General features: G+C 32.8%; 5 protein-coding genes and 1 non-coding gene across 10 annotated transcripts; 2 read left to right on the plus strand and 4 right to left on the minus strand.

Moving 5' to 3' along the window:
• Positions 1 to 1,753: 1,753 nt before the first annotated feature.
• Positions 1,754 to 2,697, plus strand: LOC123195735 (abscisic acid receptor PYR1-like). The gene has a single exon (XM_044609556.1). It carries the CDS (start codon positions 1,845 to 1,847, stop codon positions 2,484 to 2,486), a length of 642 nt encoding a protein of 213 aa, XP_044465491.1. The 5' UTR covers positions 1,754 to 1,844; the 3' UTR covers positions 2,487 to 2,697.
• A 4,557-nt stretch (positions 2,698 to 7,254) lies between these two features.
• On the minus strand, positions 7,255 to 9,688 carry LOC123196897 (protein HAIKU1-like). Its single transcript, XM_044611047.1, has one exon. The coding sequence runs from the start codon at positions 8,747 to 8,749 to the stop codon at positions 7,760 to 7,762; it is 990 nt and encodes a 329-aa protein (XP_044466982.1). The 5' UTR covers positions 8,750 to 9,688; the 3' UTR covers positions 7,255 to 7,759.
• Positions 9,689 to 11,631: 1,943 nt separating this feature from the next.
• Positions 11,632 to 11,720, minus strand: TRNAM-CAU. The gene is given in 2 exon segments: positions 11,632 to 11,667; positions 11,683 to 11,720. It is a non-coding gene; the product is annotated as a tRNA-Met (tRNA).
• A 415-nt stretch (positions 11,721 to 12,135) lies between these two features.
• On the plus strand, positions 12,136 to 15,596 carry LOC123195640. Of its 5 annotated transcripts, none has more exons than XR_006497503.1 (3): positions 12,136 to 12,420; positions 12,790 to 12,865; positions 14,857 to 15,596. XR_006497503.1 is itself a non-coding variant. In XM_044609458.1 (2 exons), exon 2 carries the CDS (start codon positions 14,846 to 14,848, stop codon positions 15,362 to 15,364), a length of 519 nt encoding a protein of 172 aa, XP_044465393.1. In that variant the 5' UTR covers positions 12,150 to 12,420; positions 14,827 to 14,845; the 3' UTR covers positions 15,365 to 15,596. The 5 variants fall into 5 exon arrangements, 2 of the variants coding, with proteins under 2 accessions (XP_044465393.1, XP_044465394.1); XR_006497504.1 differs by lacking the exon at positions 14,857 to 15,596 and adding an exon at positions 14,718 to 14,832; XR_006497505.1 differs by lacking the exon at positions 14,857 to 15,596 and adding an exon at positions 13,638 to 13,813.
• Positions 15,597 to 16,931: 1,335 nt separating this feature from the next.
• LOC123196518 lies at positions 16,932 to 17,288 on the minus strand. Its single transcript, XM_044610583.1, has one exon. The coding sequence runs from the start codon at positions 17,286 to 17,288 to the stop codon at positions 16,932 to 16,934; it is 357 nt and encodes a 118-aa protein (XP_044466518.1).
• Positions 17,289 to 18,795: 1,507 nt separating this feature from the next.
• On the minus strand, positions 18,796 to 21,075 carry LOC123196519 (transcription factor MYC2-like; the record flags this gene model as incomplete). Its single annotated transcript, XM_044610584.1, has 1 exon — positions 18,796 to 21,075. A coding segment is annotated over one exon (2,004 nt), but the record flags the coding sequence as incomplete, so codon positions are not given.
• Between the last annotated feature and the right edge of the window lie 2,752 nt (positions 21,076 to 23,827).

Below are 23,827 nucleotides of genomic sequence, written 5' to 3' on the forward strand. Positions count from 1 at the left end.
TAATAGGGTTAACTAAAATTACCATAATTATAGTTTATTTGCATGAAGTTTAATTTTTTTTTGTAACACATCAAACAGATCAAATCTTCAATTTAGTTATCACAATAAAAGTTTGATTTTATAATATTATGTATTTAAATAAATAATAAAAAATCTCATCAATAATTTTCAAATTTTCTTATAAAACGATATTAATATTTTTTAATAATGTGATCTAGAATGTATGAATTCATAAGTTAAAAAAAAAAAAATTGTCTAAGTTTGTCACTCCATTTATCAATAATGTTAAAACTAAGAACAAAAAGCGGATAATTAATTAGTTCTATATTTATTATTCGACTAATTTTGAAAGATATTTAAGCTTAAACTTTAAAAATTAATAATATTGATAAAATATTAAAATTTTTAAAATAGAAGTTTATATTCATATCTTTATTATATCAGTAAAACTTTAACTTTTTATGATTGTGAATTTAATTATTCTACACAGAGTTTATTTACCCATGAAAAATTCACTGGATTGAGGGAGGAAGAAAGTTATTTTGAGGGAAAATACGAGAAAAATCTTATTAAAAACCGGGTAATTAATTAAAATAAGTAAAATTTTAAGCGTTTATACGTTTTTAGGCCACCCTAGAAAAGTTTTACCAAAATAAGCAAACCGTATTTTTTTTACCCTTATGTTGAAAAACCAAGTAAAAATATTTTTTTTCTGAGAATGTGCTTGGTTTATGGTGGTTACGATGGTGGCTAGAGATTTTACACTGAAACCCTAAATATGTTGAATTATGTATATGGATGTTTTTGAATGTTTCGAACGCTTAAAATGATGTAGTTTCAATGTTAATGGATGTCTGGAAGTGTAGCCGTTGAGAGACAAAAGCGCGTAAATTTACAGTGTCACGCAAACTGGGTAAATTTACAGTGCTGCGCAAACACTGTTTACACCGCGCAAACCTATTCACATTGCGCAAACACTGATTACATCGCGCAAAAGTAGATATCATAGTCTGTGAACAGTATTTTTTGCGCAATTTTGCAAGCAGTTTACGCGATGTGAGTAGTTTTTGCGCGGTTTGCGTAGCACTGTTCACAGTTTGCGTGATACTGTTCACAGTTTGAGTGACACTATTTATTTTTTGCGTGATACTGTTCACTTTTTGCGCTTTTGTCTCTCAACGGCTACACTTCTAGGCATCCATTAACATCGAAACTACATCATTTTAAGCATTCGAAATATTCAAAAACATCCATATACATTCGACATATTTAGGATTTTACTGTAAAATCCCTAGCTACCATCGTAACCACCATAAACCGACGCATATTCTCAGAAAAAATATTTTTACTTGATTTTTCAACATAAGGGTAAAAAGGGTAAAAAAAATACGGTTTGCTTATTTTGGTAAAACTTTTCTAGGGTGGCCTAAAAACATATAAACGCTTAAAATTTTGCTTATTTTAATTAATTACCACAGATTAATAATTTATTGGCCTATGAAATTATACAAAATTTAAATAATATTATAATAGAAAATTTAAAAAAGAAAAAAATTGTAGTGTTTAAAGACAATTTGACCTGTCAAGCAAACAGTGCCAAAGCCACTGAGCTCTAACCCATCTGTCCCCTTCACCCACTTGACACCTTCCTTACATCTCAATTTTATTATTTAAATATATAATCCCATTATTTATTTAATATTTAATTAAATAAAATAAATCCCATCCCTTTTGCCATTTTCACCCCTCATAATTCTTCTATCCTCCACAATAAAATATAAACCCCCTTATCTCTCCCCTCTCTCTCTCTCTCTTTCTCCTCTCTCTCTCTCTCTCTCTCGTTAATGGAGATCAAACCTGAGACTGAATCCTCTTCTTCAATGGAGGGCCCAGAAACTACAGCAACGTACACGCTTCATCACTTAACGGCTCCCTCCGGGTTAACTCAGGACGAGTTCGAGGGGTTGAAAGGACAGGTGGTCGAGTTCCACACGTACCAACTCAGCCAAAACCAATCCTCCTCTCTGCTAGCACAGCGCATAAACGCCCCGGACGACGTCGTTTGGTCGCTCGTGAGGCGATTCGACAAGCCCCAGACGTACAAACACTTCATCAAAAGCTGTTTCGTGGCGGACAATTTCCAAATGACAGTAGGGTCCACCAGGGACGTCAACGTCATATCGGGGCTACCGGCGGAGACCAGCACGGAGAGGCTTGACATTCTGGACGACGAGAGGCGGGTAACGGGGTTTAGTATTATCGGAGGTGAACATAGGTTGAGGAATTACAGGTCGGTCACAACGGTGCATGGTTTCCACCGTGACGGCAGGATCTGGGCAGTTGTTTTAGAATCATACGTCGTTGATGTGCCCGACGGGAACACCGTGGAGGACACGCGTCTCTTCGCAGATACGGTGGTGAAGTTAAACTTGCAGAAGCTGGCTTCAGTCGCTGAAGGGCTGACACGGGAGGGTCAGGTGATATGAAACAAAAGCAAAAGAAAAAGAAAGAAAAAAACAACAAAAAATAAGCTGTTTTTTTTTCCTTCTAATTTTATTTTCGGTTCTGTGAGTATTTTTTTCTTTTTTTTTTAATTTTTTTATTGCTGTTGTGAATCACCGGAAATATCTTTCTTGTCAATAGTTTTGACTGATCTGCCAAGAATCCGATTGCACTAAATGGGGCTTTCATTTCCTAGGTTTTTTTGTTTGGTAAGGTGAAACCTTATCTGAGTCGAATTTTCTTCGGGCAAACTCAATTATATCAAACTATAATCTTGAAATATCATACTTGAAACTTTGTTCATTACCACTCAAGTGTCCCTTCAAACACACCTTCGAACAGATTTCTTCTTTCTCTGTTTGAAATGGAAAAAATTGAAGGCATTGGTCCCCTGAGAGTGTGAGGTGGGGCTGGGAGAGGAATTTATAGGAGAGACGAATCTACAGAAAGAGCAAAAAAAGAAGATGACAACGGTGAGGTTGAAAAAGCAAAGACTGGAATTTCTAGGGAAGCTAAAAAATACAACAAATAAACAGCTCCCTGACCCCATTTCTGGTAACTTCTGGCCACCAAATTCACCAATTCAGTTTAAGGTTAAGAAATATCGTTATATGCAGTTAATATTTTCCCAAAGTGTCTTTCACATTACCACAAACTGATAAACCTTCTGAAGATCTCCATCATCAACTGTAGACATCACTAATCATACAGAGAGTCAGATCACAATCATGCATGATTCAGGCCGAAACCCATGATTTTAATTGGTGAGTTGTGTGGGCCTGTGATGTATCTAGTTAGCTAGCACCAGAGCTCATGCGGGAGCTCTCTCTAAATGCAGTGTTGCAGAGCTGGATTAGGGTTTTGAAGAGTATAAGATGGATGACGATACAGTGTCTGTCAACGTCTCCACGTTAGGTTTTTATGGTTTCGATATGAGAAATGAGATTAGAACGTATCGGTAAGGATTTGTTAGGTACAATACAACAGATTTCTGAAAAATGCTATGTGCATGCATTCTTAAGTTTTGAGCATATAATTGAATATATAAATACTATATTATTTTGTAATTAAATGTTATTTAATCTTTAATTTAAAATCATCTAATCATATGATCATATATCATCTTTATATCTAAGTATGTATTCAAAATTGTATATACACAGTTTTACTGATAGATTTATATTATTGCATCTATAAACAATAAAATTTTAGGGACTCACTTTAAATATTCACTTATATGTGTCATCAAGTGATTGAACATACTCAATCAGATGATGATATATATAAGTGTATATTCAAAATAGGTATACCTAGTATTACTTGTTCATGAATACCTGTAAAATAATACTCATATCCGTCACTCACATGATATGATCTTAATTCATATAAATAAGTTAATAAAATTTATATACAAATAATTTTATTTATAATTGTATGGATGAGATTTAACCAAATCTTTCTCCATAATATTTTAGAACCGAAGATGGAGAATGCCAAAGCTGATGTTAGCTCTTGATATAATTCATATTTGTATATTCACAAAATGGTGGCATAGTTTGACTATGTATAGTTGTATTATTCTTGACAATTCAGCTTCGTAGAATATTCCATGTTACAATAATTTTTGCTCGAATTTTTTAAAAATTAATTTTTCAAATCATATGTATTTAGTTTGATTTTCTCGAAAGCAACAATTTGAGAGATCATAAAATAAAAATACATGACTCTAACGTTAATAAAATATTAAAATTTTTAAAATAAAAATTTTAATTTAAGTTTTAACTTATCTAATATAATAATTATAGGTCTAATCTCAAATGTATCTGTTTAATTTTGATTTATCTAATATTCTAAGTTTATTTATTCAATTTTAATTTATTTTATATAATAATTATAAACCTAATCAATTATCTCTTTAATATATTCTTTTAAGAAATACAGACGGTCCGGTTAACAAAAAATATATATATAAAGAAATGGAAATTGAAAGGTGTAAACATAGTTGGAACATCTTTATCCAGAATTGGATTGGATAAACAAGTGGGGACGAATGGTTGAATTTTGCTGGAAAAGATTATGAAAACTTCTCAATTAAAATTATTATGTAGAAAAAAGCACGAACGTGAATGGGCAAATATAAAAACATTACAAAAAAATTATATAATAAAGTTTGAATAATGGTCACAAATTCAGATTGTGAAGACCACGTCACGTGCAGAGCACTTATCTTCTTCACAATAATATAAAGTTAATGGAAAGCGACTGGCCTCTTTAAGAAGAGGAAAGGCCAATTCACTCACTCTGCAACTTGCCAACTTGACCTATTAATTATAAGACAAGCTAAACTTTGTATTAATTAAGGTGATTGATTTGTATTTCTCACTTTTTAACAACTTGTCAACTTTCTAGATTCTTTAGGGCCTTAATTTCTGCCGTTGTTTCTAACTTTAATTTTTTTTTTTCTTTTTATGTGAGAACTGATTATTGTTGATTACTGTTGTTTAATAGTTGGTTATTTTCAACTTAAATAAAAACCGGATCCCGGCTTACGTATGTTTCTCTCTCTTTTTTAAAATCTTAAATTTATATAAATAAATTCTGAAATATAATGATTAAACTTATTATTATTATATCGATTAATTCAAGATTTAGTTTGACATGACATTGCCACGGTTTCAAACCTAATCCTATCATCTCTTTTTTTTTTGTGGCCATAGTGCATATTAAAAATCATCTGGTATCAAATTTGAATGGTTGCAATCATCTTAAAGCCATAAATACGGGATTAGGAATTAAAAATGCCAATTCATCTCTTCAATTAGGTCTTAGCTTGGCTTGGCTTGGCTTGGCTTGGCTTGTCCCACCCAGAATAAAATGGTAATTCCTCGACTGAAACAGGAATTAGGTTGGAGAGGAAATGAGGACTAGTGAAATCCCCACAATTGGGGATAAGATGGCGACGGGAATAGATTTATCCTCAGCCCATACCCACCTCAGCTTACCCCTTCGCCTAAATCATTTTGAAATGTTTGGCCTTTAGACTTTCAAATTATAATTAAAATGTCATGTTTTTTCTTTGTTTTTCATTTCTAGCCACTCTCTCTCTCTCTCTCTCTCTCTCTCTCTCTCTCTCTCTCTATATATATATATATATATATATATATATATTTTCAGTGTTGATATTTCATTCAGAGTCTTATCAAACCCCCAGTACAGATCCATTTATTTGCTTCTTTTGATATTCTGAGGCTTTGGTTCAATACACCCAAGCCAGGGTATTAATTTTTTTTTCCTTTAATCCTCTCATCTATTTGCGTATTTTGATTAGTTTTGGTTTCAAATATGGAAGATTTTCAAACTAATTGAGACAACGCATTTATAATCTAGCCCATGCAACAGTTGAAATTATTTCCAACAATTATATCAATAAAGGGTAATACAAGAACTTTGGCAAATTCAGGCTTTAGTTTGATGATTTTTATACTATAAAACTCGATCATTAAGGGTGTTTGTCTTATCTTACCAAATTTACAAGCATAAAAATATTCAATTTAAAATTAATAAAATAATATTATTTCGATCAATACGTATCAAAATAATATCGTTCTAATCGATTTTAATTCAACTACAATACCGAATCAAACTTGGCTCGATATTATAATCAAACTCGAATTCTACTCTTTTTGAATTGAATTGAGTTTGAACTAATTTAAGATAAATTGAACTCTTTCAAATTGAATCAAATACAAATTCTGACTCAACCAAAATCCATATCTAATGCTTAATTTCAAGTCTTTATATACAATTTAAAGTCCAAGGTTAATTTTTTCCAATTATTATTTTTTTTATTATTACTAAAATATCCTTGTCAATAAGAAGGAATAGAGGTTATGTTTGTGCATAAGTCAAAGAAAAGACTTCCAATCTGATATTGTTTAGTGCAATGCAGCCTGTGAATTGAATGGACTGAGAGAGTTAAGGGCCACAATTGAGCTTAAAATTAGCCGTGCACTCTGGACAACCATTTCTGTTCCTTTTGACTTGACTTCACTCATAATTTATTACTATTCCAAGGATACAATGTCAGCTTGTCAAAACAATTCTGACTGAATTGTATAAAAATACCACAGGCAATATCGCAGGCCTGCAATTCACTAAAGCCATTCAACTCATTTTTTGGATTTTGACTTGCTTCTACTCAAAATTTATTACTTTTCCTAGGGCAATAACCTTTTTTCAAAACAATTCTGATTGAAGTCCGCAAAATCTAAACCTTACAGCTGATTTTCTCAAATAATCCTCAGATATCTCTAGTTCAAGAAAATCAAGCAAGAAAAAAGGCACCCAGACTTAGGTTGTGGCCACAGAAAGCAAGCTTTTATCTGGGATTTTACTTCACTACATTAATTAGTTGGCCACCAAATACTCCCATAGCTATTACTACCCTTTTGACCACACAATGCAAGTCAGTTTATAACTGCATTTTAACAAGACTTCCTTGTATTCAACCAACAAAGGTTTACATCTAAAAGTTATGTGGTTCTTCTGGTCAAGTACCAACTACAACCAAAACCCTGATTTAGGCTTAATTTGATGTTATTGTAGCATAAGAAATAATCAATAATATGAAAGAATTTAAAAACCACAAGTAATTAATTATCCATACTAATAAGTAGAGAACTGGAATTTGAAAAAATAACTAAAAAGAATTACAAAACCAAAGCAGCCAATTAGCTCATACAACAATTCAACTGAGCCTAAAAATCTGAAATTATTCAACAATTCATCGAGCAGAAAATGGTACAACAGAAAAAAGATCAGGGCTTTGAATATTAAAAGTACAGAAGGATTCTTCCACTAGGTTGCCTATATATAAAATTTAATGTCCGTATTCCTAACTCCTGTCAAGTTAAAGCTGTCTTTCATGCTACAACTCTTGTCTAGGTAACCAGTTGAGTTGTACGATCTTTACTATTCCACCTAATGTAGACTTTCCCAAGAAAACAAAAACATCGTAGCTGCAGCAAAATCTAATCTCAAACAAGCTGCAGGATTGCTATAAGTGAAAAAAAGGACAAAAAAACTTACAAGAATAAACATAGAAAAGAAGACTACAAACTTTTGATAGGTCCTCTTCCACCATGGTACATTACATTTTCACAATGAATTTCCCATAATAATAGAATAAGTCGGCATAAAGAAGGTGTCAGCTCCACATAAGGTAGGAACTCATGAATACAACAATGTTATGCGTCCGTTAATGATCCCTCCATCTTGGACTTGAGATAGGGAAAAATCCAGAAGGTGATAACGGAAAAAAAGGCCCAGGTGAAAGTGGGGGTTGAGGCCCTGGACCTAAAATCCCAGACTGAGCCATGGGAGAAAATGCAAAGTTGGGTGTCATTGGTGGAGGAAACTGAGAACCTGGAGAGAGCAGTGGATAAGGTGAGAAAAAGTTCATGTAACCAGTAGGAGATGGCAAAAGGAACTGAGAGGTTGGTGATGGTAAAAGTGGAGGTCCATTCATTCGTGGAGAAGGGAAATTAGGCATCAATGGGACTGGACCTGGACCGTTTACTCTCGGTGAAGGAAGACCAGGCATAGGTGGGTTTGGTAGCAAACCAGATGATGGTGGCTGAGGGTGAACTTGACCCTGAACTTGAGGCGGTGGATGTAACTGTGCATCTGAGGGAGGTGGAACTTGGTTTCCCCTAGGACCCGGGTCTCCAATAACATTCTGAAGGTCACGCATATAAGCTGAAATAGGAGACTCAGCTGTATTAGGCCAACCAGAGTTGTCCCAAGGTGCCATTGGTTGTAGTTGTCCATATTGTGGCACTGGTTGTCCATAAGGAGCAGGAGGCCTCGCTAAGTTATTATTGTAAGGAACAGGGGGTGGATGTCGAGCAGGCATTGGAGCAGGAGCAGGGGCCATAGGGGGTATATGGGGTCGGTTAAATGGTGTTAATGGAGGTGGCCGTATCTTCTGCAACCGCATACTTTGGGGTTTTGGTGGATTTTGGGGAGGTCTAGGCAGAGGTTCTTGTGAAGGTGAACCAGTAAGCTGCTGCACAATGTTCCTAAAATCATTCTTGCTTATGTTGTAAACCTGAGGCTGCGGTTGTTGCCTATTAGCATTGTTATTAGCAGCAAAATTAGGCTGGTGCAAAGGACTCTTCCGTATATTCTTACCCATCTTATTCACTCCCAGATGATCATTATTATGCCTATTTTTCGAGTTATCCATTTTGAGAAACTCAATTCTAACCGTACTCCAAAATCTAAACAAGTTTATCAAATGCTGACAAAATCAAACTATTGAAAAGCTTCAAATAGAACACCACAACACAAAATTCAAGCTGAAACAGTACTGATCTCCCCCCAACAACAACTCAAAATACTAGCTTCAGCAAACCAAGAATTGATTTGCTTCACATACCCTCTATCATTCAAAACCTTTCACAGGAAGCCCCACAACGTCGAAATTCAATCTCAAATAGCATCAGTAATCTTTCAAGAGAACTTAACACTTACTTCAATAGCCCAATATTGAATTCCCTACTGCAAAGCTTGAATATAAAGGTACCCAAAACCTCCAAATTCAAGCTTAAAACAATCCGCAGGCCTAACTTTAAGAACAATTCAAGCTCGAAGCAGATCAAAATTTTCACCAAAAGCAACAGAAAACAAACCCAAGACACGATATATAAGCAGCAAAAAACATACCCTTTTTCCAAGCTTTATCAAACCCACAAGCACCAAACTGAATCAGCCTCAAATCTCAAGCTCGGAATCTCGCAGCGAACCCCAAGAAAACCCAAATCAAACCTAAAGCTGAAATATTCCCGGAAGAAAATTCAACAAAACCCGTGAGTAAAACCAACTTTATTCTTCGGTTTCACTTTCACGCACAAATACAGGAAAAAGCAAAAGAGAAAATACTAATAGAGAAAGCAAAACAAAAAAGAAAACGCCACTACAGAAACGACCCAACAGATCTTCTTCACAGTCTAATAGGTTGAAGTAAAGAGGAAAGTTAAGCTGAAATGAAACGAAAAGAGGAAACCCTAATTGAGAGACCGTCAAACCGAAAATGTAAATCGAAGAAATTAGAAAATAATAACATGGGAAAGTGGGTGAGGTGAGCTGAGGTCTTCTGTGTAGGACCCAACCGAACGAGAAGAGACGAGGCTTGAGGATTTCCAGTGCTTATAAACAGTAACATATGAGTATCCACAATTAAATTAAATATTATTTTATTTTTAATTTAAAATTATTTAATTATAAAATATTATATTATTATATGATTGGTTTTATTATACCACTACTGTCTTAATATAATATATTAATGTTTTTTATTTAAAATTTTTTTATTTTTTTAGAAATTAATTATATGATGAAGTATGTGGTCAGATTTAATAAAATCGCAATGATAATTAAATTTCCAATTTTGACTCACTGAAGTCAAAGTAAAGAACCGAAACGGAGTTAGCGCCGGTGTTTGGCTCGTGGACCCTTATTTTGTCATTTATTGTTTAAACTTGGGACGATTTCTTGCAGCTTATTCAAGTCATGGATGACTTTTTTTTTTTTTTTTTGGGTAAAGAAATTTAGGATAGTTTGATTTTAAATTTTTGATAGGTTGTAAAAGTAAATTTGAATTCATATTCCCTTTTATATATATATATAATATATATATATATATATAAATAATTTTATCTTTTATTACTTAAATTCATGATAAAATACAGTTTTACAATAAAGAATGACATTTTTATTCTAAAGTTTTATTACAAACACATTTTTAAAAATTCTAGTTATTATATTGCTTTAATTGTTTCACTTTTTTAGAATTTATATTTTTTTTATATCAAAGAATTTTATTCGAATTGAATTATTATTTTTAAGATTAAACTAATTATTGAATCAGATAAGTTTGATTTTGATATATCGTCAGATAAAACTTAAATTCATATTCATAGAGTCTCAATTTTTTTCCATTGGTATTTATAATATTATCCCTAACTAAATGTTGGTAACATTTTTACTTTATTACCTTAAAAAACCCACAAAATGTTGTGACTTGCATCTCTAGTTTATCAAAACTCTTTCCTTATGGTCTCCTCTCTCACTCAATCAAAGATACACAATTTTGTCAATTATGGTATCTCCGTAGGTTCATGACTACGAATAAAAAATTTCAAATAGAATTCACCCACAATCGCAATGAAATTTATGAAGAAAAATAACGGAAGAGAATGAAATGAACAAATGTGAATTTTGTTGCCAGAAATGGGTTTTGCTCTAGTTTTGATAACTCAAAAAAGAAAATGTTAATAATAGTGTTTTATACAATAATTGATATAAAAAAAATAGTTAAGAATAACCTAAAAAACGAAAACAATAAATATGATAATAGTGAAAACTCATATCACTTAAACTTGTGTCGTAATAAATCTAATTTCTCTTATCTCTCTTTCAAACTATCAGTCCAAACAAACGTTATTATTTCTCCCACGAATCCTCCCATTGTTATTGTAGATCTCAAATCTCTTTTCACCTTCACCACCACTACTTCATTGTCACCTCATCAACCGCCACAACTTTTACCAAACTTCACCTCCCTCCACTATTCTGACACAATTCATTGTTGTCATCATCTTCACCCATTACAATTCTTGGGCATTCAATCAAAAAACGAAATATGACCCAATATTATGCAATGTTCATGTGTTTGGAAAGACCCTTGAGTTTTTATTGTTTGATTTCCTTAAATTTACCTTCCATTAGTCATGCGTATGCAATGCTTCGACATTATGATTTGAAGGACCCCAATTAACAGGTTGTTAGCTTCTTAAGAGTTTAATCTGAGGTTAAAAAGTATGACTAATTTATGTCATTAAAAAAAAGGAAGGTTTCAAACATGGCAGGCTCCAAGTTTCAACAACATACCCGTCAATGAAATAATGATGAATTAACAATGTTTATGTTAGTCTTAGTCCCAAACAACCACAATTCTCAAGCAGCCGATGATAAAATCAACAATGAATAACAAAGTTAGGCAGATGTTAGTTTCATCAGCTTCACTCATCGTGACTTTCTGCATGCTGTAAAATTCAGCAAAATGATTGGGGTGAGAGAGGCTCGAACTCTCGACCTCAGGATAACTCAAACTGCAGCTATGAGACCTACGCGCTAGCCAACTGCGCCACCACCCCTGTTTGTTCGCTGGGAAAATTGTAACGATAAAACCCAAACTACCGGATTCAATCAAACAAAATTACCTCAGAATGACTGTTAAATCTCATTGAGCATGTAAATGACTGAAAACAGAAAGCCCCTTTGAGTTCATGTAAAAAGACAAAACCACCCTCGCAAATGATTCATTCCAACTATTTTTATAATTATCCATATCTAAGGTTTTTAAGTAATGTTATTAAGTATCCGGTTGAATATTTAGTTAATTTATTTTTAATTTAAAATTATATGATATTATATTATTTAAATATTTAAAATTAAATATATAAAATAAATATTATTAAAAAATAATAGATCAACGTTGATTAATTTAATTAAATAATTAGATATTATTTTATTATTAATTTATTTTAAAATCATGAGTAATCCACGGCGCGCGAGAAGACGGATTGGTTGGGGCACAGGGAAGGGCATGGGAAGGGAATGGTGCTAATGTTATATTGATCGTTAATAATATAAATAGCATTAACATCGCTCTCCTTTAAACGCTGAAGCCTGATGCCACTTCATCAAGTCAGATTCCGACCGCCACCGCTTTCTTTGCTCTTACAAACACCTCTTAACTTCTTGTCTTTCTCTCTGCTTCTTTTATCTATCTGCCCATCTCTTTTTCTTCTTGTTTTTTGAACAATAGTACTACACTCTTTCTGCATTTATCAGGTACATCTCATCACCATGTTTTTAATTTTTTAGTAGTTTTTTTTTTTTTTGTGGAATCTCGATTTCATCATATATTCTTTCAATTTCTTATTTATCTAGTCAACCTTTTTACTTTTTTCTCCTGGTTTATTCATATCAACTGATTTTGATTGCTTATATGACTTCACGTCATGGTGCTATTGAATAATCGGCAGATGGGTTTGGCCTTTTGATTAATTTATTTCATACTTTATTCGTACTTTTTATGTGTATCTTTTTTAGTTGTGTATGAATTTGAATTACACTTAAACCTGTCAAGTTTTTGTTTTTTTTGGCCATTCTGGTTAATATTGTTTAAGTTTTGTTGAACAATGAATACACTCTCTGCAGTAAGATGCTAAGAATTTGAAGTGGAATGGGGCTACATAGTCTCGAAATCAATGATCTATAGAGATTTATTATGAAGGTAAGAAACCTTGATTAAGTTTTAGAATAATCTTTCCAACATTTTAATGACTGGGTTTAGAAACTAATATATTTGATAGGGGTGAACTATTAAAAAGTTGGAGAATTTAATCATATTCGAGGTTTCATGTTAGACACCTTAATGTTATTTAGGAATATTATTTATAATATTTAATAAAGAATAAAGAGATTAGGAATAAAGGGTGTTAGGAATAGTTACTTAGGAATAAGGAGTTTAGGAAATGAAGGGTTGATTAGGGATGGTAGTAGAAATTGAATAAGGAAAATATGAGATGTGGAATTTGAATAATGAAAATATCCATTTATTTATGAATATTATTTATTAGGATTATTTAGGAAGTATTTGATTGGGATTCATGTTAGGAAATTCAATTATACAAGTGAGCATTGTAAGGGCTGAAAGGGGACAATTTCAAAGAGAATTGTTTTTATTCAATAAACTATTTCTTAATTTCAATTTTCCTTTTATTAATTGGTTGAATTTATCGCAAAACCTAGTGTCGCAACATTACAGCATGAGTACTACAAAGTTTTTCCCCAACATGTAGTCTAATTATCAAATGAACTAATTTGGAAAACAAGATAAAGTGAACTCTTGAAGGTAATAGTTTAGTCAAATCACCTAGCTATATGATAATATCCATGTTCCAAATTTTAATTTTCTGGATCTCTTTTGTTTTTACCTGAAGGTGGAAATATGCTTTCTAATTTGCTTAATACTTAAGATTTACAAGTCCCATTTATTTTTACAGCACGTATGGCGGAGGATAGATAATAGTTTTCATCACGGATTATTTTCCGGATAGTGTTCTGGTATTGTAAAATTGATCATTTTCATGGGGAATGAATTTAAACAGTAACTCTATTAAAAGCTGTCTATATTTATTTACCATCTTTATTAATAAATAAGACCTTATTTCCTTGTCCAGTGTTAAGAGTATCAATGAATCCTACAATGTTGCAATCAGTAAACATGTGAGGTGTTGAATACACCTGGCTATGCACAAGATAATTGGCAACTCCTAGATGAAAACTGAGTCATTTATAATTGTGATTCTGTCTAATCTAGTGCATATACTTGTTGATTGATCGTAGTTCAGAAATTTGAAGGATGATAGTAGTAAAATATGAATTTATGGCTGCCTAGTGCTGTATTAGAATTAAAATAATAGTTCGAAAAGAAATTTTGAGGGGGGATGAGTTTCTATCTGTTCAGTGAGATGCTGAGGAAAAGACAAAATTTTTTAGATTTCTGAGGTTCACCTGGAAGAAAATTTGTACCCATAAAAAGTATATCTAATATTTTAGTTCTACAAAAAAATATACTTCAGAGTTGTTCTCTGTCACATGTTCAAATGGCATCTCTTTTGAAGTCTTAATAGTTTTTTATTCTGTATCCCATTTCTGAGAACCTTATTCTATTATCAATGGAGCGAAAAAGAAAAGAAAGTTTAGTATATGATCCTTCAAGTGGATTCTCATTGTTCACCCCATATACTGCATTTGATATTATAACCTTTTTTGAGCATATCAGATAAATAAATTGCTTAAATTGCATTTACCATAAATCAAAGTTTTTCATAAGAAGTTGCATAAAGTTCTCATACCATCAAAGATTCACTCTGACAAAAAGGGCTGGATAAAGAACTGTTCAGTTTCTAGAATATTGTCGTTTGAAAATCCTTGATAATGTGATTTTGGATAGATATGTTATTAAACCACATTCCATATGTTTTCCAGTCAGTCAGTTCAAAAATATTACATTGGTCATTGAACTAAAATTTAGTGCTACCAAATCTGAAGTTAAGTTTGTGAAACTGGAAAACATGCAGAGTGTGGCTTGGATTTTTTCCTTTCATTCATGTGGATGTTGAACACGATACAAAATGGAAGTAGAATTTGTATGACTGCTGCTGGAACACGGTTTAGTTGTTCTTGCAGATGCTGATCATTTTATGCAATGGAAAACAGGCAAAGTATGAATGCTGTGGGTGCACATGATGGTATAATGATGAACTCTCTTGACCAAAGAAATCATAACAAAAGTCGTAATGACATTATGGCTCGTCGGCTGAGGAATCGAGAACGGCAACGTAGATATAGAGCTCGGAAACGCGTTGAAGCAGACTTGAAGAAATCTACTGTTATAAATCAGTCACTGACCCCTCAAGTTGATCAGCAACTAAATGCAAGTCTTAGCAATTTTATAGACCGAGTTTACTGTAAACGAAATTGGAAAAAGGATGCAAGAAGTGCCTCGACATTTCAGAGTCAAGGAGATACCATTAATGGTTCTCTTCTGAAGCCTGCTCTTAACCACAGTGCTGATAGCCATACACTTTCACCCTCTGGAAACAAGGAAGAAACACCACTAGAAAATAAATTCTGCGCTTCACGGGGCATGGTTAATATTGAAACAAATAAAACAAAGTTGGGGCGTAGAGATTGGAAAGCAGAGGCAAGAAATAAGAAAAGCTAACGTGGTTAGTGCCAAGATGTTGAAAAAAATGAACACGTATAAAGGAATTGGATGTCTCCTGACACCTGACTGCATAGCTAATAGAGCTTACAGTGTCGCGGTAAGTAAGTTTGTTATGGTTTCAGGAAGAACCTCTGTTGTTATGTTTGTGGTAATATTTACATAATTTTATCGTGTTTGAGATGAAAAATGGGAATCAATATATGCACTGGTCAGGGTTTACACTGTGGTAGATGAGTTTTGAAAATGCTATGAACATGGTGTTGGTTATGGCATATGTTTCAACATCTTGTTCTTTCTGGACATCAAGCAGAAGTTTCCATATTTTCTCCTGATTGGCAATTGGAGATCTTTGCTGATTCTTTACGCCTGTAATCAAACTTAAAAACCACCTCTTATAAATCACCATGTTTTTTAGCTACCCTTTTGTGTAGCCAGCCTCCATGGGCAGGGCTTTGCCATTGAAGAGAAATTGAATGAGGTATGAAAATGTACTGTTCTTCTGTTAACCAATAAACCCAATGCTTGTTGCTGAAAGATAGGGGCTAATTACAGGGAGAAGTTGGTGTAGTCCATAAAATAAAAGAGAAGCTCACCAATTGAAAGAACAAACTACTATGAATATTTAGATGACCATCATAATTTTTTCCTTGAATTAATTAACAAGGCCATGTACAAAATGTAATATTTAAATTTTCATGAAAACCTTTAGAAGTTTCAAAATACTTGAAATGTCATACATTCTTAATCAGTAGAGCTTTCGAAATTAATTTCATTAGAGTAACAAGTCTTTCTCCCTTGAGTGACAAATCTCAATGGATAAAATTGTTTGGTATGGATTTCAGAACCAGAGTCTAGCTAATATATAGTAGGTTATTGAACTTTATTAAATGTCCAATAAATTTTAAAACCCACTCTAATATTGTCTAGTTAGTGAATAATCTTTTAACTGTATTGGGTAATTTAAACTAATCTTTATACTCTCGTCTCACTAATCAATTACCCCATTAAATATCCAATAAACTTTAAAACTCGTATTAATATTGACTAATTAAATCATAATTTTTTAAGTATATTGGGTAATTTAAACTAATCTTTATATTTTTATTATACTATTTAATTATCTGTTTTTGTTAAACTAAAATTATAATTAATGTTAAGACGGAAAAAAATTTTAACACAAAAGGGAAAGAAATGGTAATAAGATTACAGTATATTCACACAAATTTTTGTTTAGCATAATGTGAACAACACAGCACAAATTTTTGTTTAGTACTATATGAACAACACGCCCCTCTCAACTAGAACTAGAATTTCAATCTTCCATTTGTGAACTTCTTAGGTTTACCCTTTTATAGTATTATATGAACGACACACCCCTCTCAACTAAAACTGGAATTTCAATCTTCCATTTGTAAACTTCTTAGGTTTACCCTTATATCGAAGTCACAATTTATCTACAAAAAATTAAAAATAAAACGTATAGAGAAACCCAAAAACGACTGAAACTGGAAGAGAAGGTGGCAACCAGCCATTAACCATGATAGAAAAATATATTATAATTTTATTAATAATCAATCTCCTCGTCCTGAGTTGGTGTTGTCTTAATTCTGAATGCATTTCTTTTTCTGAAATCCTCAAAGCTCCAATCCCTTCTCATTCCTGGGCTTCTCACCAACCTGGGGCTGTTATCTTCAAACGTCACGACTTTTGGGCGACGAATCTTCTTCAGCTTTTCAGAAGAAACTAGCTCCATCGACAATGGAGTCACAGGCTCTCTTATTTGCTCGCATGGCGCTGAAGCTAACTTTCCCGACCATTTCCTCTCAACGTTTACTCTAAATATTTTCTTGGAAGGCTGATGATCATAGTGACTTAAGTTCCCTTCAGAATCGGTCCGGCAAGTCAGGCAACTGAGAGTCATTGTGGCAGTGGTGTCAATTATATTTACACTATTTCTTCAGGTGAAGAGAAGAAAAGAATTGAAAGGGGTGTGAAGCTCAACATGAGCGTACAATGCAGGCAATTAAAAGAGAAGAAGAGAGGAACAAAATTTTAGTGATAAGATCTGATGAGTATTTTGTTGGGAGAGAGAATAATCACCATTGCTAATTTTGATTATTTCCGCAAACACAGCTTAACCGATTCTAAATATGTCCTTAATCTATCATTAGTGCACGGGATTTGATTGGATAGAGAGAAATATTTATTTGTTTATTTTAGTTATTAAACTTGTAACTTGACAAAATGGTAAACACAAAACTCATATTAATGTTATAAATAGGAATGGTAACGACACCGTGTAAGAGATGGATGATCTAATTTTTATCTCCGTCCCAATAAAGAAAACTTTTTTCTGTTTATGTCTTGACCTCGATACAAGGGTAACAAAAAATCTTCATACCATTCTCATGGAAAAAAAATTTCTCTTCTTTCCGTTCCCATCTTTCCGGGGATAATTGTTTTCTCATTTTTGCTAAAACAAATTAAAATATTTATTAAATATTAAGATATTTTTGTAATAATTCAAAATTTTTTTAAGTTTTTTACTATTTTAGGGTTTATGGAATATTTAAAGAAAATAACAGATTAAGAAGAAAATAGGTCAAAGATATATTTACCATATTCTTATTTTATCCCTGATTAAAAGGATTTTAACTGTTTCTGTTTATATCTAAGAATCTCTTTCCTATTCACAAATTGACAACCCAATTTTAGAGTCATGTGATTGAGTTAGATTTCATGTAGAGAATACATTACCTACTCTGCTTTCTTGATGTATTTATAGAATAAATTTATGAAATTATTAAAAATTGAAACAAAAACATAGGTTTTTAAAATTAGATCGAATTATTCGATTCTATCAATTGAATCATAAATTAGTGTATAATTTTATCTAGTTTTATAATTTGATTTACTTTATATATAAATATTAATTTATTTAAAACTTGATAAATTTATTGAACCGAAAAAACTATTTAAACTCAATAATATGTAATTAATTTTTTTATTTATATATCAAAATATCAATTATTTACTTAATATATCTAAAATTATATATTATATATTTTAAATATTTTATATTTAACAAATATAATAAATATTTAATATTATTAAATATATATATATAATAATTTTATAATAAATTAAATTGATTAGTGGTGTAATTAAATAGATACAATTATATATTAATAAAATAATTAATTTAATTATTAAATTAATAAAATAATCAATTCAATTATTGATCCGCGGAAATTCCGCGTAAACCTTTGAAAAGGAAATAATGGTGCAAAAATATAAAATTTGTTTAGAGCGCCGCCCGGTCCCATCCCATCTTACGGCGAATTTAAGACGAGCAAAACGCGCACCGAACACATAACTTTGATTGTTTTTAACACACGATTATGCCGAAAATTTGCAACTACACATACTAAATTTCAACGAGAAAAAGCTATATTCAATTGAAGAGAACCTAATAATGTTCATGTTCAGTTCCTTGACAATTGAAACCGTCTGCATCTGCAAACTAAATTTACACTACAAGCTACTCAAGAACAACAACAAAATATATATGCTATATATAATAATTACAGAGCCTGCGCAAGCTACCGGGAAGCCTTAAAATGTCCCAGAGCCCTACAACAAATGCAATTTTCATTGAAGCTCTTCTCTACTGATGCCAAAGTTAACTTTCCTTCTACCAACTCTTATCCAACTTTGGCTGCTAGGATGCTCTTCAGCTGCTCTTGCCTGTAAAACTGACTTCCCATCTTCACTGTGGCTTGTTGGATCATCAGTTCATTCACTACTGACATACTGGCGTAATTTACCTCCAAGTCCAGCTCTTTCAAGGCTGCCATTAGCTTGGCTGCAGGGTGGTTCTTTTTACTTGATTGAATCCTGATCATGGCGTCCAATCCAATAATCTTCACTTCGATTTCCATATCAGTCAATTTACTAGCATGGTTTGACAGTTTGAGCCCTTGATCAGATGGTGGTGGCCCTGGATGCGAATTGTTACCGCCGCCAAATTCTTTCTTCTTCGATTCCAATTGGTTTTGGAGATCCGCTATATCAGCTTCAGCATTTTGAAGCTTGGTTTTAAGCTCATCGATATATGAAATTGCGTCACCCAGAAGTGAAGCTTTATCCATCTTTGAAACATTAGGAACAACAGCTCTCAGAGAATAGAACCTCTGATTGAGCTTCTCTCTTCTTTGTCGCTCCGCTTCGACATGATTCAATGGCTCTTCTCTACCATTTGCTGGCTTTCTCCCTCGTTTACGCGGCTTCTTTTCAGGTTCCACGATCCTGCTACTATCAACCTCCTTAAGGGCAGAAGCCTCAAGATCAGAATAATCAGAATCACCGCCACCACTTGATTTTACAACCCCAGAAGACGGCAATTTCACACCAGAAGTAATCGAAAGCACCCCTTCATCGTTACTTCCCCGCGAAGCGGGCGATCTTTTCTTCTTATTACTCTCCTCTGCTCCGAAATGAGAATTATTCAAAAACAAATTATTCCCACTCCTTTTACTCTCAGCAAAATTTAATATCTCCCCTGATTCGGGCTTCGACAAATGAGAATTCCCGTTTCTGTTATCATACGCATATTCAGAGAAATTCAATTCTCTCGAGAAAAACGTTTGCGACTGCTGAATTTGCAGTTGCGGTAAAGAAACTCGGCTTGGATTTTCAGTTAAAGAAGTTATACTAGGGTTCTCAAACGGAATTCCCTTTGAAATCTGCAGATTATTATTACTAACAGAAGCTGAAACAGAACCCGAGCCGGGACCAGAAACAACCGCAGGCGTTCCTCCTCCGGCAGAGTCTTTGATATCAAACATAGTCGACGTGGGATCATTAATCCAGGAAGAAGGATCACTTTCTCCTTGATCTGGATTTTGAATGGAAGAAGAAGGCCAAGAACCCAAATCCATACCATTAAAATTAAACAAAAAAAGGACCTTACTCATCAGATCCGAGTTCTGAAGAATCACCTCAGTGGAACCCAATTCAACAACGCCATTGGCTAAGGGTATACAAACCATCGTCTGTAACCCGAACGCCTGTGCTTGTCTAGCCCGCTCACATCCCGAATTCATCAGTCGTTCCGACCCGCAAACCCAAACGGGGCTGCTGCTGAAAAACGCTTGACCCGGGAGCTCGCCTCCGTTAACGAAAAACGATTGAATCATAGAAACCAAGAAGAACCATTCCGTATCGGTAACTTCTTCGTCAACAGAATAGTCGGTGGTGGCCGTTGATCCAGAAATCATGGAGTTGAGGTCGCGAAGCACCCTTTTACGGTGCTCCTGCTCAACAGCCGATGATGTTCTGATTTTGGCTTTGCCTTTATCGCCTTCGCCTTTGTAGTAGCCATCACCCCAGCCCAAAAGGGAACAGCCGGAGTAATCACGAGAGAATTGCCAGAAGATGGCGTAGGTCCAGCTCTCCCGGGCGCCTTCGATCAATTGGTGAAGGCGTTGCTGGAGGGTCTCTTGATTGAAGGGCTGAGAGGATGAAGGAAGGTGGGTTTTCGAAGGGTCAGATGTGGATGCAGAGGACTGAGAAGGAGGCCACATAGCGGTTAAATCGGAGGTCATGAAAGCTTCCATAACAGAAGCGTTGTCGTCGGTCCAAAGATTAATGGTGGGTGGCAGCCGGTAGTCCGTCAAAACAGTGAGTGGGCTGAGGTAGAGAGGGAGATAGCGTTAAGAGAGGAGAGGGAGAGGGGAGTCCATTTAGAGTGCATTTGGGTTTGGGATTTTATTTGGAGTGAATTTGAGCTGAATTTTAGTTTACGCTAGTGAAAAATCAGAGTGGGTGGTTTCGAGGGAGGAAGATGGACGATTTAATCGGTTAAAAACCGGCGTTGAGTGAAGTAGAGTTAGCTGACTCAGGTTTAACAATCACATATCCAAATTAATAATAAAGTAAACAAAATTAATAATAAAGTACCCAAATTAATAATATCAAAATGGAAAAGTTAATGCCCCCTTATATTTTGTTGAACTAACAAAGTTATATTTATTATAAATAAAAAATTTGAATACCTATTTAAGTTTTAATTTATTAAGATATATATACAAATTTTCTATTAAGATTAAAAAAATAAATTTATTATTTTATCAGTAATACTAAAATAATTAAAATTATTATCTTTTTTTCTTCTTTTGTTTAAAAAATTAACATTTTTTTCTTGTAAATTAAGTTTTCAAAATTTTATTTTTTTCTCCTAAAATCTAACCACGTTCTCTGTTGAACGGCCAACTAATAGTGAAAAAACAAAACAAAGTCATCCAAAAGACGATAATCATTGTCCAAGGATGATGACTATCATCTAAATCTGAACGATATGAGTCATCCAAATCTGAACGATATTTCACTGTCCAAATCTTTAAACGATGTTTTGTCATCCAAATTAGGCAACAAGCATCGTCCAACAACCAACTGCATCAGTTGTCAGTGGCCGGAGGGAGGAGTGAAGAAAAAATTAAGATTTTGGGTCAAAAAAGTTATTTTTTAAAGTTTAAGTATGAGGATTAAATGTTAATTTTTAAAACTTAAGGAAGAAAAAAGATAAAATATTATATTTTTTAATATTATTATTAAAAATAGTTTTACTCTTATTTTTAATAAAAAAATTTAACATTAGTTTAGATATTGGTGAATGTTTAGATTTTTCATCTATCACGGGTATATTTTTGAAATTGAACTAAAACTTGCATAAATTATAATCCTTTGCGCTATCAAAATTAATAATAAACAATCACATTGTATTTACATAAAAAATATATATTCTCTCTTTTCCGATAATTCACTTGAATGCGTTATCAATCTTATTACCAATAATCTCTCTCCCTCTTTAGTGACTTCTCAATATGAAAATCACTTATCCTCAAATTGAAAAAATTAAACGACATCACACAACTTTATGATCTGTCAGATAGATTGTTTAGACAAATATCATACGAAGCTGGAGGTGCACTAAATCTTTTGTGAGAATAAGCCCCCTTGGTTGTGTTTTGACTGAGGTAAGGTAAAAACAAGGTGAATTCTTTATTTTTGTATATTATAAGTTTGGAATTGGAAGAGTGTTTTTAGGATTTTAAATTATTTACAGTGTTTAAATTATTCCATCCCCGTCGATTGAACTCGTTCTACATAATCCTACATAAAAAAACGAATTTTACACCAATTTTTTGATAAAATTTGATAGCCAAACAAAACCCATTTCTTCCATGAAACACAAATCCAGCTATTTAAGTCATGACGGAGGCTGTTATATAGCTTATCCCAAGGCTGATACATGCAAACACTTGCTCAAAATTGGAATAGTTATCATCAAAAGCTCTACAACCAAATGAGAAATGACGATGACGACCACGACATCAAAGAAGAGGAGAGGTTGCCACCGGTAGCTGGGCAAGAAGAGAATTGCAAGAAGAAGCTGTTGTCATCAATGGGTGGGCAAGAAGAGGCTTGTCAGAGCTGATAGAAAGTCGAGGCGACAAGGACGAGCATTTAAAATTGGATGGTATTGGTTGGGAATTAAAAATCTATCAAAAATATAAAAAATTAATCTTTTTAAGTTTACTTCAAAATATATATTCACCCGCTTCAAACAGTAAAAAATCTTCAACACTTTTCCAATTAATCGGCTCTCCGCAATGTTAAAACTTTAAAACGATATTTAATTTTATTGTATATATATAATATTATTATATAATTAGATATTATTTTATTTTTAATTTAAAATTATTTAATAATATATATTAAATATATATTTATTTATAAATTAAAAATAAATATATATAATTTTATTAATAAATAAAAAGACACGTTTTGCTATAGACATATTATGAAAATAACGTTTTTATTATATTTGTTGCCCTTGCCCCACATGCAAAAGCCGCTTTCCCATGTGAAAAACCATGCACCACTTCTCAAGTTTCTCTCTCTTCTCCATCTTTGCATTTTTTTTGTGGTTAAAATTAAAAAATTTAATAGTGTATGTGTGAGGGAAAAAAATTTTAAAAGTCAACCAATTTCTAGAAGAAACATCTCAATCTCGAAATTAGCTAGGTGTCAGTCTCAACAACATTACCAACGGTTGATTAAAAAAAGAAACTTTATGTGTAAAAAAATATAATTTAATTTTGTATTAATATATTAAAATTAAACTATTAATTTATCTTATTATAAAATTAATTATTAATTTTAAAATTTATCTTTTTTAATATAATTGATTTAATTTCAATAAAACTGTTTAATTTATATGAAAATTTTTATTAAAAAATATTTTTTAAAAATATATTAAATAATCATGATAAAATTTGAAAATCTTTCAGTTTAATTATTCTTGTGTGAATTTTAGAACAAGTGAGAAAAAAAAAATCAAACGAGAGCACCTATAAATGAAAATATAAGTAAGGATTTTATTAGAAATTTAAGAAA

The sequence above is a fragment of the Mangifera indica genome, chromosome 14 (genome assembly GCF_011075055.1).
Source record: "Mangifera indica cultivar Alphonso chromosome 14, CATAS_Mindica_2.1, whole genome shotgun sequence".
NCBI lineage: Eukaryota > Viridiplantae > Streptophyta > Magnoliopsida > Sapindales > Anacardiaceae > Mangifera > Mangifera indica.